The 15510-nt window shown below is 49.3% G+C and overlaps 1 protein-coding gene across 1 annotated transcript in view; it reads left to right on the forward strand.

Moving 5' to 3' along the window:
* Nucleotides 1-5633: 5633 nt before the first annotated feature.
* Nucleotides 5634-15510, forward strand: part of PWP1 (PWP1 homolog, endonuclein) — a 41159-nt gene continuing 31282 nt past the window's right edge. The window contains exons 1-3 of the mRNA XM_030215077.1: nt 5634-5797; nt 8156-8254; nt 9926-9984. Of these exons, the coding sequence (XP_030070937.1) occupies nt 8189-8254; nt 9926-9984 (125 nt within the window). The 5' untranslated portion in view covers nt 5634-5797; nt 8156-8188. The remainder of the gene's footprint in view (nt 5798-8155; nt 8255-9925; nt 9985-15510) is intronic.

Here is a 15510-nt window from a genome sequence, read left to right on the forward strand (position 1 = left end):
TTTATTTCTCTGCAAAATGCTTCACAGGGAAGCCATTCCATAAGTACATAAGTATTGCCACACTGGGACAGACCAAAGGTCCATCAAGCCCAGCATCCTGTTTCCAACAGTGGCCAATCCAGGTCACAAACACCCGGCAAGATCCTGAAAAAGTTCTATACATTTTATGCTGCTTATCCCAGAAATAAGCAGTGGATTTTCCCCAAGTCCATTTAATAATGGACTTTAGGAAGCCGTCCAGACCTTTTTTGAACCAAATGAAACAAATAGCCTAAGAGGACTGAACTGCCTGCAGCAGTGGCCATAGGTAGGGCTGTCAGGAAGCAGGTATGGATCAACCATCTCCACAGTTGCAGAGCACAGCAGATGTAAAGGATGTTTGAGGCTGGAGCACAAGCTCATGATCAGTCTCTTCTGCTTCACAATAAAACTTTAATTAAGTAAAAACTTGCAATTATATGCAAATACAACTGAATGAAAATACATTGTGTGTGTGTGTGAGAGCAAGCACGACTATCCAGAAGCAAAAAACCCCTCCCCTAGCCCCACCTCCTCTTGGATTCCTGCTGACATATACATTTCTGTGGACTGATTGCAGAATGGGTACCCAGAGGTGGGTGAGACATAGCCAATGGGAAAGTGCCAGGGTGGGTTTAGTATAAGGCGGATTCTAGCTTCGGGGCTGGGAGCGGTGTTACCAGCTGGGTGAGCTTCACAACAAACTGACTACTTTTTTTTTTGTTTGCAATACTTAACATTTTATAATATGGTGTAACAAGACATTTTGACTGCATCCAGCAGCCACGTGTGTGAGAAACGCCATCTTTACAATACAGCGCTACTAGGAGATCTCTGCTCCTGTGAAGACGAGGCTATTAGAACAAAGATGAAAGGCATGCCTGCTATAAAAATCTCTGATAATAGTTAATATTAATAATGGAACTTTTCCGTGAGGCTCGGGAGCTGAGCACCTGAACAGAACTTTCAGATGTTGGCTCAATGGTGTTTAAATTAAATCATATATCTCCTGGTAAGGCAGTAAAGCAAGTTTAAACTTACTGCTTCCTCTTTAAATTATAATCTGTTTTTAACACTTACCCAACATCTAACAAGGATTGAAGTGGTGCTTTCTGAGGGGTTCTCTTCCTAAGCAGCTGTAAAAAGCGACCTGCGTGTTTTGGGCGCTCGCTGGGGCATTTTGTACCGCAGCTGGGAAAAAGCGTGTGCCTATTTACGGCCTGAGCCCTTCCCACCACCCGTTGGCCTAGTGGTAAGGGCTCACATGCTACCTGTGCAGTAACCATGCAGCACGCGCCAACTGCTTAGTACTGCTGGGAACGTCCCCGCGGTGGAAAATAGAAAATTATTTTCTACCACGGGATTCAGTGCGCACCAAACTCAGAATTACCGTTGTGCTAGCCCGGTGGTACTGCTGATTTGGCGCACACTAACTGCGCTTTAGTAAAAAGGCTCCTGAAAGTCTTTGTATCACACCAAACGAGTTCTGAACTGAGTAACATAAAAGAAAAGCCATCTTTGCAATGCAGCAGTTCTGGGAGACCCCTGTAAGAGAGGCTGTCCACAGAAAGTTCAAGTCCAGGATTATAATCTGAAAGTTCCTCACAATATTCAACTACATTACAATTAGAATCCTTCTATGTGACATGAAAGCTGTACTTAAGTGGATGATTAACACTGAGAAATTTATGCTGCTAACTAACCGCAGTCTGTAATGCCTCTCCGGTACTATCAGCAGCATAATCGAAAGAGAAGGACGCCCATCTTCTGACACAAATCGGGAGATGGCAGTCCTTCTCTCAGGGTTGATTTTGGGCGTCCTCAACTGCTTTCCGTCGTGGGGACGACCAAAGTTCACGGGGGAGTGTCGGCAGTGTACCGAAGACGGGACAGGGGCGTGGTTAAGAGATGGGCGTCCTTGGCCAATAATGGAAAAAAGGGCGTCCCTGACAAGTATTTGGCCGACTTTACTTGGTCCAATTTTTTTTTTCACGACCAAGCCTCAAAAAGGTGCCCAAACTTACCAGATGACCACCGGAGGGAAGGGGGATGACCTCCCCTTACTCCCCCAGTGGTCAGCAACCACCTCCCACACACACAAAAAAATTAAACCCCATTTTTTCCAGCCTTTATGCCAGCCTCAAATGTCATACTCAGCTCCATCACAGCAGTATGCAGGTCCCTGCAGCATTTTTTAGTGGGTGCAGTGCAGTGCAGTTCAGGCAGGCGGACCCAGGCCATCCCCCCCTACCTGTTACACTTGTGGTGGTGGTAAATGTGAGCCCTCCAAAACCCACCCGAAACCCACTGTACCCACATGTAGATGCCCCCCCTTCACCCCTTACGGCTATGGTAGTGTTGTACAGTTGTGGGGAGTGGGTTTGGGGGGGTATGAGGGGCTCAGCACCAAAGGTAAGGGAGCTATGCACCTGGGAGCAATTTGTGAAGTCCACTGCAGTGCCCCCTAGGGTGCCCAGTTGGTGTCCTGGCATATGAGGGGGACCAGTGCACTACGAATGCTGGCTCCTCCTACGACCAAATGGTTTGGATGTGGTCGTTTCTGAGGTGGGCGTCCTCGGCTTCCATTATCGGTGAAAACCAAGGTCGTCCATCTCTAAGGTCGACCATCTCAACATTTAGGTCAATGTTGAGATTTGGGCGTCCCCAACCGTATTATCGAAATGAAAGATGGACGCCCATCTTGCTTCGATAATACGGGATGCCCCGCCCGTTCGCGGGGACGTCCTCAGAGATGGGCGCCCCTGTTCGAAAATGCCCCTCCACGTAAGCCACATTGAGCCTACAAATAGGTGGGAAAATGTGGGATATAAATGTAATAACAATAAATAATAATTTGCATAAATCTCCCTTTACAGTATTGAAGCGAGTTTGATTTTGCTGCTTCTATTCAAAGTGAACGGGCTGTGTCGGCATTAGCGCATTGGCAGTCACTAGAGCGGCTTTGTAAACAGGGGGGTTAGTATGCGCTAAATGCTGAGACGCCCATAGGAATATAATGGACTCTCAATGTTTAGTGCCAGCTGGTTTTTGTTAAAAATGCTAGCACACCTTAGTAAAAGATTCCTAAGTTTTTGTACCTGGGGCAATGGAGGGTTAAGTGACTTGATCAAGGTCACAAGGAGCTGCAGTGGGAGTTAAACCCAGGCCACTAGGATCAAAACCTGATACACTAACCATTAGGCTACTCTGAATCATCTCCTTTATGTTGTAAAGGTTGTCAATGTGAAGGAACTTTTAATCACATGTGATAGGTCAGCGTATTCATTACAAATTTTTGAAACACAGTTCACACAGCAATATTAAAAATCATAAGCCCCAAATTTCCGATGACAATAGAGATGGCAATATTAGGGTGGGGGGCCCAATCCTTTATCTTTTCACTGAAAACAATGTATTAGTTCAGACCCTTTATTTGTCAGCAAGATGTGTAATAGCAAAACACTGGAAACATGAATGGGCCTCCACTCAGAATGCTTATAAGTATGGGATACAGTCAGGGGTGTGCTGGTAAATTTTTAACAACAGGCTCTTTCTCCGGACATATCCAGCTCTGCATTTGGAAGGGCCACGGATGGCTGGAGGGGGGGGGGCAACACTTGCCTCTCTCTCCTCCCTCCCTTCGTGTGGGCACGCAAGGCATACCTTTGCTGACAGCCAATAAAAGGACTGCCACCACTCCCAACATCTTGCTCTGAGCAGCATGCTGGAACTTCTCTCACATGCTCGAGAAGTCCCAGCCTGCTGCTCAGAGCTGGAAACAAGGAGTGGGGAGCAGCAGCAGTCTATTTACTTGGCTGGCAGGGCTCAGCATCCCCACCAGCAAAAAAAGATAATTCAGCAGGGGGCCCAAGCCCACATTTTGGGAGCCAGTTGTTAAAGTAGCCATAGAGGGCCCTACTTTAACAACCGGCTCCCAAAATTCTTAAAAACTTAACAACCGGCTCTTGCGAGCCTGTGAGAGCCTGCTCCAGCACACCACTGGATACAGTTAAAATGGAAAAATTGACATATTCTTTGAAAGATAATATCAAAAAGGATGAGGAAATATGGAACCCTTTTATTAAAAACTATCCTTTATAATTTTTAAGTGCAAAAATCACATTATTAATTTTTTAAACATGACCTTTACCTTCCGTTCTGTAAGATTGGATGGTCGTAGTCAAAACATATCAATAGTTTATTTTTGCTTTGATGATTTCTTACTATAAATCATGGTATTATTTGAAACAGAATCTCGAAGGCAATGCAATACAATATCTTTGGATATCTCATCTTGGGCAGATGTTTACTAGCAGTTTTGGGGGGTCTTTAAGCTGGGGTAGTGTTTTTAGATTGCATTAGAAATCAACTGGCGGTAAACGCTGAAATGCCCATTATATTCCTATAGGCATTTTGCGCTGAAGATGTTACTGTGGTTTAGTAAAAGACCCCCGTTGTTGGTTACCTGTTAGTTACATGTTTTTGTTTTATAAATCAAAATGCATGCTTATTTTTAAAGGTACACACATGATTGTGCAGAATATCCAATGACAATTGTACATTCTGATTTCATTAATGTTTTGTTAAATTTTATTGACTTTTTGTAATAAAGTATATTACAATATGTACTTTATTTTTACTGCTGTAATTGCCTACTGCTCATGTTTGATCTATTCTTAACTGTACAGCGCATTGAGTGAATTCCTTCAAAAAGGAGGTAAATAAATCCTAATAAATAAAAATAAATACAAAGTAAATTTTAGTATGCTTATGGGTTAAGTATTTCTTAACTAGGTCAGATAGGCCATAGAACAGAATTTTTCCATTATCTAAATTTCAAGAGTTGCAGGAGAGTTACTTTTCCATCTTTTGCCAACATCTTGCTGCTGATATTCAATGATGAATAAATATAAGGATGTGCTCTTTAAACCCCCCCCCCCCCCCAATCTTCCCTTTCGCCCACTACTACTTCATTACAAATGAATTTATTTAGACTTTGCTCACACCTTTTCAGTAATAATTAGTATTAGTAATGATTAATTAACGCATGAACATCCAAAGCCTCAATCCTTTGCTAGCTGCCGCTCGCCTCAATGCCTCACTGTGTCTGGTCACGATCCAATAGCCTCTTTCCAAGCCTCATTCTGGTGCTCCAATAGTCTATGTGAATGAGTTCCAAGCCTCATTCTAGTGGTCCAATGGTATCGCTCAGTGTCATTCTGAACCTCATTCTGGTGCTCTAATAGTCTCCTTCAGTGAAATCCAAGCCTCATTCTGGTGCTCCAATAGCCTTTTTCGATTTGTTATGAGCCTCATTCTGGTGCTCCAATAGTCTCGTTCAGTGTCATTCCAAGCCTCATTCTGGTGCTCCAATAGTCTCTGTGAATGAGTTCCAAGCCTCATTCTAGCGGTCCAATGGTATCGCTCAGTGTCATTCTGAACCTCATTCTGGTGCTCTAATCCAATGGCAGCACTCAATGCATTCCGAACCTCAGTCTGGTGCTCCAATAGTCTCGTTCAGTGTCATTCCAAGCCTCATTCTGGTGCTCCAATAGTCTCTGTGAATGAGTTCCAAGCCTCATTCTAGTGGTCCAATGGTATCGCTCAGCGCGTTGCAAGCCTCTCTGTGGTGTCCCCACCTGGCTGTGTCGGTCTCTTTTCAGCGTGTTGTCTTGTCTGCAGCAGTCTTTCGCAGGGAAGTTTCGGGGCTGCAGACTTTGGTGTCTCATCTGCTCAAAGGAGTCTCAAGAACAGTAAAGGCGGCTGGATATTCCACTTGGTATTACGTGTGGCTTTAGATAGTTGCATATTTTATGTGCAGTATAAAAGCGGGTGCTGCAAAGTGCAAGGTTGGGGGCTTTTAGTGAAATGCACATTACAGAAGCGGAAAGACTCTCCTTCGCTCCGATCACTGGCCCGGGTCAAATGCAAAGTTTTTCTGGTGGTCTAGGCAGATCTGCCTCCTGCCTTTGCATTCTTCTTATTCCATATACACCTCTCCACTTCCTTCGTTCGGCTGATAATAATCACCTCATCATAACATATCATGCAAGTTTGCTTTCAGTTACTTGGGACCCAAACTCTGGAATGACCTTTTCCTCTTTGTCAGAAACCATCGCAGCCTTCAAGAAACAACTTAAAACTCGCCTCGTTGTGGAATCTTTTTCTTCCTTAGATGACCTTCCTGTTCCCCACCTCTCTCTCATTCACCCTCATGCACACTGCTTAAATGCCTATATGCAGGCCCTTAACGGTATATCAAATGCAATAAATAAGAGGATGGTGCAGTGGTGTCACCTGGAGCAAAGCACCCCCTCATCCAGGCGCATCCCCCCTCCCTCCGATGAGCAAGGGGGTGTGCTGAGTAGTTATGCCGCTGTCGGCTCTGTCGGACCCCCTGCCCCCTCTGACATTAATTGTCTGGGGGCAGGGGACCAGCAGAGCCATCACCTGTGCAACTATTCAGCACACACTCTTGCTGCCTACACCTGGGGCAGACCGTCCTTGGTATGCCAGAGGGGTGGTGGCCATAACTGTGGTTCTTAGGCTTGTTGTCAGCTGCTCTTTCTGCAAAAGCCCACATTGGTCTTTTATCAGCCTGAAAAGAGTAGACTTATTTGGGGAAGGGACGCATGAGAGAGCTGAAAGCATGAGCCCTTCTTTGCCTTTTCAGTAGCTGGGAAGTCGAGCTCTCAGGAGAGGGCACCCAATGCCTGGGGTTCTGCAGCTTCACATGCTTTGTCTTGCCCTTGGGAGGCTGTGGGCAGGGCTGGCCAACCCATTAGACAACATTAGGCAGTTGTCTAGGACAGTAGTGTACGGGGGGGGGGGGGGGGTGCAGACAGAAGCTAGCAGTTGTAATCAAAGCAAAAAAATGTCTCTGTAACAGTGCCACTTGTGTTATTTTACCGGTAATAGGCATATTAGTGTTTTAATGACCACTGTAATATTTGTAGTGCTGCAGAATTAGAAAAGGTTAAAAAAAGAGCGACCAAAATGATAAAAGGGATAGACCTCCTCACATATGATGAAAGGCTAGAGAGGTCAGAGCTTTTCAGCTTGGAAAAGAGATGGCTGGGGAGGGGGGGTATGATTGAGGGCTACAAAATCCTGAGCGGTGTAGAATGAGTAGAAGTGAATCTATTTCTTTACTTTCAAAAAGTACAAAGACTAGGGGACTCAATGAAGTTACATGGAAATACTTTAAAACAAATAGGAGGAAATATTTTTTCATTCAACGAATCGTTAAGCTCTGGAACTCTTTGCCAGAGGATATGATAGCAGCGGCCAGTGTATCCGAGTTTTAAAAAGGTTTGGACAAGTTCCTGGAAGAAAAGCTCATAGTCTGTTATTGAGATGGACATAGAGAAAACCAGTGCTTTGTTACTAATTGGGTTTCTGACAGGTACTTGTGACCTGGATTAGCCACTGTTGGAAGCAGGCTACTGGGCTAGATGGACCATTGGTCTGGCCCAGTATGGCTATTCTTATGTCCTAAAAGGGCTGTTTTAATGCTGTTATTGCGTCTGAAGCCTGTTTGATGCAGATGTAGAGCGTTACTTTTTTCTAGGAAGTCTGTAAGACTTTTCAGGACAAAATGTTCTACAAGTTTGGAAACAAATGGAAGTTGAGCAATTGGGTGATAGTTAAAAACCAAGACAGGGCTGTTAATTCTATCCTTACAGTTTGGAAAGCTACGTTGTCTCCTGATGCTATAGTAAAAAGTTTGCCACATGACAAGCGGGCAGGGATTAAAAACTCAGCCATCCTTAGTTTGCAAGTAAACTGTGGAGAAAGACAGTCTAAGACAGGGGGTGTGGAACTGCAGTCCTGGATGGCTGCAAATCACTGACATTTTCAGGGTATCTCTAATGAATTTTCACAAGAGAGATTTGCATGAACCACGTTCATTATATGCATATTTAATAGGGGTTTCCAGCCCCTCAGGCTTTGAGTTTAACACTCCTTCTGTATGCCTGAGTGTCATAGTGAGAGCCTAAGGATAATAGATGTAAGGGCAGGAAGTGAGATCCAGACCTACGGACGCAAACAGAAACTTCTAGTGATGTCAGGGTTTGTATGCACTTTATAACCAGCTAACAACTGCGGAGAAATAACTCTTCTTTCTCTGAGTTAGGTTCTGCGATTGGTGCATTTTCATCAAGAGACCATGAGCTGTCAGATTACCTGTGTGTGCTGGGTGCAGCAAGGAATTACTAAACAGACTCCAGACAAGGTGAGATGAGATGGGTAGGAGCTTTGTTTTATCCCCACTGAGGATCTTCCCAGGAAGTGGAGTTTCCTCGCATTCTACTACTACTACTTAACATTTCTAGAGCGCTACTAGGGTTACGCAGCGCTGTACAATTTAACAAAGAGAGACAGTCCCTGCTCAAAGAGCTTACAATCTAATAGACAAGTGAACGGTCGGTCCGATAGGGGCAGTCAAATTGGGACAGTCTGGATTCACTGAACGGTAAGGGTTAGGTGCCGAACGCAGCATTGAAGAGGTGGGCTTTAAGCAAAGACTTGAAGACGGGCAGGGAGGGGGCTTGGCGTAAGGGTTCAGGAAGGTTGTCCCAAGCATAGGGTGAGGCGAGGCAGAATGAGCGGAGCCTGGAGTTGGCGGTGGTGAGAGGAGGGATTTATCCTGTGAACGGAGGTTACGGGCGGGAACGTAAGGGGAGATGAGGGTAGAGAGGTAGTGAGGGGCAGCAGACTGAGTGCATTTGTAGGTAAGAAGGAGAAGCTTGAATTGAATGCGGTATCTGATCGGAAGCCAGTGAAGTGACCTGAGGAGAGGGGTGATATGAGTATATCGGTTCTGGTGGAATATGAGACGTGCAGCAGAGTTCTGAACAGACTGAAGGGGGGATAGATGGCTAAGTGGGAGGCCGGTGAGGAGTAAGTTGCAGTAGTCCAGGTGAGCGGTAATGAGAGCGTGGACGAGAGTTCGGGTGGTGTGTTCAGAGAGGAAAGGGCGAATTTTGCTGATGTTAAAGAGGAAGAAGCGACAGGTCTTAGCTATCTGCTGGATATGCGCAGAGAAGGAGAGAGAGGAGTCAAAGATGACTCCGAGGTTGCAGGCAGATGAGATGGGGAGGATGAGGGATCGAACTCTGGCCTGGCTCCTCTTTGTTTGGGCCGTTGGGTTTAGATATTGCTTTTCCAAACCTGAGCTCAAAGCAAGCGGCAATCTAGCACGGGCGCTTGTTTCCTTCCCAAGAGGGCTTATAATGGTGCTTGACAGAGGGTGTGCTCACCATCTGCATTGAGACACATGAGAGAAGCTGTTGTGTGGTAGGACAGTGTCGAAGAGTGTGTGTGTGTGTGCAATGCTTGCACTGCCACTGTTGCAATTCTTTTATGGAGCTCAATTTAGTACTCCTGGGTGAAATCTGTGCGGGGAGTGGGAGGCAGAAGCAAGTTGGCTGTCTTGGCTGCCTTCTTAGCACTCACAGGGCAAGTGGAGGGGATGTACGACTGCAAATTGGGCCTCGTCATCTTGCTCTGCCCTGCTGGGTGAACTTACATAGCCATGTGATTCAGATCTGCATCCAGAAGCTGAGCAGGAGAAGAGGAGGGACGAAGCTCAATGTGCAGCTGTTCACTTTCAGCTCCTTTTGCCATGCGTTGGGGAGAGTAAGGTAGAAAGCTGGGAGTTGTCCATTCTGGAGAAGTGATGATAGAGTAAGCTGGTTGGCGGAGCCTGGCGTAGGAAGGAGTTGGGTTTTATTTGGGAGAATTTCTTCACAAAAGGAATTAAAGAAGGCAGAATTTTAAAACGTTGTGCGTAGCGTTCCCTGAAATGTAGCGCATACAACCATTTTATGATATTGTCAGTGAACTCGTACATATGTCTTTGGAAGTTAATAGTAGGTGAGAGAATTTACTTTTCATTTTGTAGGTGGAGCTGAGCAAAGAGGACCTGAAACGGCTGGTCTGTGAAGCAAAAGAGAAACTCGGGTAAGTGTTGAAGTCTGCTTGGGAGACGGTTGGGATTTGTCAAGGGTTATTATTGCAGTGAGTTTTGTTTGTACTGGGATTGGTATTTGTATTGGATTTTAAATGCTTATTTTGTGAACTGCTTTCAGTGCAGTTGTAGTAGGATAGGTGGAGCTGTCTCTCTGCTGGGATAACTGCACAAGCAGCAGTTCCATTTGTGTGTGTGGGGTGGAGCATTCATGTGTGTGATGTGTGCGTCAGGGTTGCATGCTCTGTAAGATACCTGTTCTGTAGTGGAGCAGTAGGGTGTGTGAGATACGTTTGCACTGATTCTATGCAATAGTGTGCACATGTGAAGCTGGCATTCTTGCTGCTCTCTGTGAGGTACCTATGCTGTAGCGGGGCAGTGTGTGTGTCTGTCTGTCTGTGTGGAGCTTGCACTGTTGCTCTCTGTGAGGTACCTGGCCTGTGGCGGAGCAGGGTTTCTGTCTGTCTGTGTGGAGCTTGCATGGCTGCTCTCTGTGAGGTACCTGTCCTGTAGCGGGGCAGTGTGTGTGTCTGTCTGTGTGGAGCTTGCATGGCTGCTCTCTGTGAGGTACCTGTCCTGTAGCGGGGCAGTGTGTGTGTCTGTCTGTGTGGAGCTTGCATGGCTGCTCTCTGTGAGGTACCTGTCCTGTAACGGGGCAGTGTGTGTGTCTGTCTGTCTGTCTGTGTGGAGCTTGCACTGTTGCTCTCTGTGAGGTACCTGTCCTGTAGCGGGGCAGTGTGTGTGTGTCTGTCTGTCTGTCTGTGTGGAGCTTGCACTGTTGCTCTCTGTGAGGTACCTGTCCTGTAGCGGGGCAGTGTGTGTGTCTGTCTGTCTGTCTGTGTGGAGCTTGCACTGTTGCTCTCTGTGAGGTACCTATCCTGTAGCGGGGCAGTGTGTGTGTCTGTCTGTCTGTGTGGAGCTTGCACTGTTGCTCTCTGTGAGGTACCTGGCCTGTGGCGGAGCAGGGTTTCTGTCTGTCTGTGTGGAGCTTGCACTGTTGCTCTCTGTGAGGTACCTGGCCTGTGGCGGAGCAGGGTTTCTGTCTGTCTGTGTGGAGCTTGCATGGCTGCTCTCTGTGAGGTACCTGTCCTGTAGCGGGGCAGTGTGTGTGTCTGTCTGTGTGGAGCTTGCATGGCTGCTCTCTGTGAGGTACCTGTCCTGTAGCGGGGCAGTGTGTGTGTCTGTCTGTCTGTCTGTGTGGAGCTTGCACTGTTGCTCTCTGTGAGGTACCTGTCCTGTAGCGGGGCAGTGTGTGTGTGTCTGTCTGTCTGTCTGTGTGGAGCTTGCACTGTTGCTCTCTGTGAGGTACCTGTCCTGTAGCGGGGCAGTGTGTGTGTCTGTCTGTCTGTCTGTGTGGAGCTTGCACTGTTGCTCTCTGTGAGGTACCTATCCTGTAGCGGGGCAGTGTGTGTGTCTGTCTGTCTGTGTGGAGCTTGCACTGTTGCTCTCTGTGAGGTACCTGGCCTGTGGCGGAGCAGGGTTTCTGTCTGTCTGTGTGGAGCTTGCACTGTTGCTCTCTGTGAGGTACCTGGCCTGTGGCGGAGCAGGGTTTCTGTCTGTCTGTGTGGAGCTTGCACTGTTGCTCTCTGTGAGGTACCTGGCCTGTGGCGGAGCAGGGTTTCTGTCTGTCTGTGTGGAGCTTGCATGGCTGCTCTCTGTGAGGTACCTGTCCTGTAGCGGGGCAGTGTGTGTGTCTGTCTGTCTGTCTGTGTGGAGCTTGCACTGTTGCTCTCTGTGAGGTACCTATCCTGTAGCGGGGCAGTGTGTGTGTCTGTCTGTCTGTGTGGAGCTTGCACTGTTGCTCTCTGTGAGGTACCTGTCCTGTAGCGGGGCAGTGTGTGTGTCTGTCTGTCTGTCTGTGTGGAGCTTGCACTGTTGCTCTCTGTGAGGTACCTATCCTGTAGCGGGGCAGTGTGTGTGTCTGTCTGTCTGTGTGGAGCTTGCACTGTTGCTCTCTGTGAGGTACCTGGCCTGTGGCGGAGCAGGGTTTCTGTCTGTCTGTGTGGAGCTTGCATGGCTGCTCTCTGTGAGGTACCTGTCCTGTAGCGGGGCAGTGTGTGTGTCTGTCTGTGTGGAGCTTGCATGGCTGCTCTCTGTGAGGTACCTGTCCTGTAGCGGGGCAGTGTGTGTGTCTGTCTGTCTGTCTGTGTGGAGCTTGCACTGTTGCTCTCTGTGAGGTACCTGTCCTGTAGCGGGGCAGTGTGTGTGTGTCTGTCTGTCTGTCTGTGTGGAGCTTGCACTGTTGCTCTCTGTGAGGTACCTGTCCTGTAGCGGGGCAGTGTGTGTGTCTGTCTGTCTGTCTGTGTGGAGCTTGCACTGTTGCTCTCTGTGAGGTACCTATCCTGTAGCGGGGCAGTGTGTGTGTCTGTCTGTCTGTGTGGAGCTTGCACTGTTGCTCTCTGTGAGGTACCTGTCCTGTAGCGGGGCAGTGTGTGTGTGTGTCTGTCTGTCTGTGTGGAGCTTGCACTGTTGCTCTCTGTGAGGTACCTGTCCTGTAGCGGGGCAGTGTGTGTGTCTGTCTGTCTGTGTGGAGCTTGCACTGTTGCTCTCTGTGAGGTACCTGGCCTGTGGCGGAGCAGGGTTTCTGTCTGTCTGTGTGGAGCTTGCATGGCTGCTCTCTGTGAGGTACCTGTCCTGTAGCGGGGCAGTGTGTGTGTCTGTCTGTGTGGAGCTTGCATGGCTGCTCTCTGTGAGGTACCTGTCCTGTAGCGGGGCAGTGTGTGTGTCTGTCTGTCTGTCTGTGTGGAGCTTGCACTGTTGCTCTCTGTGAGGTACCTGTCCTGTAGCGGGGCAGTGTGTGTGTGTCTGTCTGTCTGTCTGTGTGGAGCTTGCACTGTTGCTCTCTGTGAGGTACCTGTCCTGTAGCGGGGCAGTGTGTGTGTGTGTCTGTCTGTCTGTGTGGAGCTTGCACTGTTGCTCTCTGTGAGGTACCTATCCTGTAGCGGGGCAGTGTGTGTGTCTGTCTGTCTGTGTGGAGCTTGCACTGTTGCTCTCTGTGAGGTACCTGGCCTGTGGCGGAGCAGGGTTTCTGTCTGTCTGTGTGGAGCTTGCACTGTTGCTCTCTGTGAGGTACCTGGCCTGTGGCGGAGCAGGGTTTCTGTCTGTCTGTGTGGAGCTTGCACTGTTGCTCTCTGTGAGGTACCTGGCCTGTGGCGGAGCAGGGTTTCTGTCTGTCTGTGTGGAGCTTGCATGGCTGCTCTCTGTGAGGTACCTGTCCTGTAGCGGGGCAGTGTGTGTGTCTGTCTGTGTGGAGCTTGCATGGCTGCTCTCTGTGAGGTACCTGTCCTGTAGCGGGGCAGTGTGTGTGTCTGTCTGTCTGTCTGTGTGGAGCTTGCACTGTTGCTCTCTGTGAGGTACCTGTCCTGTAGCGGGGCAGTGTGTGTGTGTCTGTCTGTCTGTCTGTGTGGAGCTTGCACTGTTGCTCTCTGTGAGGTACCTGTCCTGTAGCGGGGCAGTGTGTGTGTCTGTCTGTCTGTCTGTGTGGAGCTTGCACTGTTGCTCTCTGTGAGGTACCTATCCTGTAGCGGGGCAGTGTGTGTGTCTGTCTGTCTGTGTGGAGCTTGCACTGTTGCTCTCTGTGAGGTACCTGGCCTGTGGCGGAGCAGGGTTTCTGTCTGTCTGTGTGGAGCTTGCACTGTTGCTCTCTGTGAGGTACCTGGCCTGTGGCGGGGCAGGGTTTCTGTCTGTCTGTGTGGAGCTTGCACTGTTGCTCTCTGTGAGGTACCTGGCCTGTGGCGGAGCAGGGTTTCTGTCTGTCTGTGTGGAGCTTGCATGGCTGCTCTCTGTGAGGTACCTGTCCTGTAGCGGGGCAGTGTGTGTGTCTGTCTGTGTGGAGCTTGCATGGCTGCTCTCTGTGAGGTACCTGTCCTGTAGCGGGGCAGTGTGTGTGTCTGTCTGTCTGTCTGTGTGGAGCTTGCACTGTTGCTCTCTGTGAGGTACCTGTCCTGTAGCGGGGCAGTGTGTGTGTGTCTGTCTGTCTGTCTGTGTGGAGCTTGCACTGTTGCTCTCTGTGAGGTACCTGGCCTGTGGCGGAGCAGGGTTTCTGTCTGTCTGTGTGGAGCTTGCACTGTTGCTCTCTGTGAGGTACCTATCCTGTAGCGGGGCAGTGTGTGTGTCTGTCTGTCTGTGTGGAGCTTGCACTGTTGCTCTCTGTGAGGTACCTGGCCTGTGGCGGAGCAGGGTTTCTGTCTGTCTGTGTGGAGCTTGCACTGTTGCTCTCTGTGAGGTACCTGGCCTGTGGCGGAGCAGGGTTTCTGTCTGTCTGTGTGGAGCTTGCACTGTTGCTCTCTGTGAGGTACCTGGCCTGTGGCGGAGCAGGGTTTCTGTCTGTCTGTGTGGAGCTTGCATGGCTGCTCTCTGTGAGGTACCTGTCCTGTAGCGGGGCAGTGTGTGTGTCTGTCTGTGTGGAGCTTGCATGGCTGCTCTCTGTGAGGTACCTGTCCTGTAGCGGGGCAGTGTGTGTGTCTGTCTGTCTGTCTGTGTGGAGCTTGCACTGTTGCTCTCTGTGAGGTACCTGTCCTGTAGCGGGGCAGTGTGTGTGTCTGTCTGTCTGTGTGGAGCTTGCACTGTTGCTCTCTGTGAGGTACCTGGCCTGTGGCGGAGCAGGGTTTCTGTCTGTCTGTGTGGAGCTTGCACTGTTGCTCTCTGTGAGGTACCTGGCCTGTGGCGGAGCAGGGTTTCTGTCTGTCTGTGTGGAGCTTGCATGGCTGCTCTCTGTGAGGTACCTGTCCTGTAGCGGGGCAGTGTGTGTGTCTGTCTGTGTGGAGCTTGCACTGTTGCTCTCTGTGAGGTACCTGTCCTGTAGCGGGGCAGTGTGTGTGTCTGTCTGTCTGTCTGTGTGGAGCTTGCACTGTTGCTCTCTGTGAGGTACCTGTCCTGTAGCGGGGCAGTGTGTGTGTCTGTCTGTGTGGAGCTTGCACGGCTGCTCTCTGCGAGGTACCTATCCTGTAGCGGGGCAGTGTGTGTGTCTGTCTGTCTGTGTGGAGCTTGCACTGTTGCTCTCTGTGAGGTACCTGGCCTGTGGCGGAGCAGGGTTTCTGTCTGTCTGTGTGGAGCTTGCACTGTTGCTCTCTGTGAGGTACCTGGCCTGTGGCGGAGCAGGGTTTCTGTCTGTCTGTGTGGAGCTTGCATGGCTGCTCTCTGTGAGGTACCTGTCCTGTAGCGGGGCAGTGTGTGTGTCTGTCTGTGTGGAGCTTGCATGGCTGCTCTCTGTGAGGTACCTGTCCTGTAGCGGGGCAGTGTGTGTGTCTGTCTGTCTGTCTGTGTGGAGCTTGCACTGTTGCTCTCTGTGAGGTACCTGTCCTGTAGCGGGGCAGTGTGTGTGTCTGTCTGTGTGGAGCTTGCACGGCTGCTCTCTGCGAGGTACCTGTCCTGTAGCGGGGCAGTGTGTGTGTCTGTCTGTCTGTCTGTGTGGAGCTTGCACTGTTGCTCTCTGTGAGGTACCTGGCCTGTGGCGGAGCAGGGTTTCTGTCTGTCTGTGTGGAGCTTGCACTGTTGCTCTCTGTGAGGTACCTATCCTG

This window comes from Microcaecilia unicolor, chromosome 9 (genome assembly GCF_901765095.1).
Source record: "Microcaecilia unicolor chromosome 9, aMicUni1.1, whole genome shotgun sequence".
Lineage (NCBI taxonomy): Eukaryota > Metazoa > Chordata > Amphibia > Gymnophiona > Siphonopidae > Microcaecilia > Microcaecilia unicolor.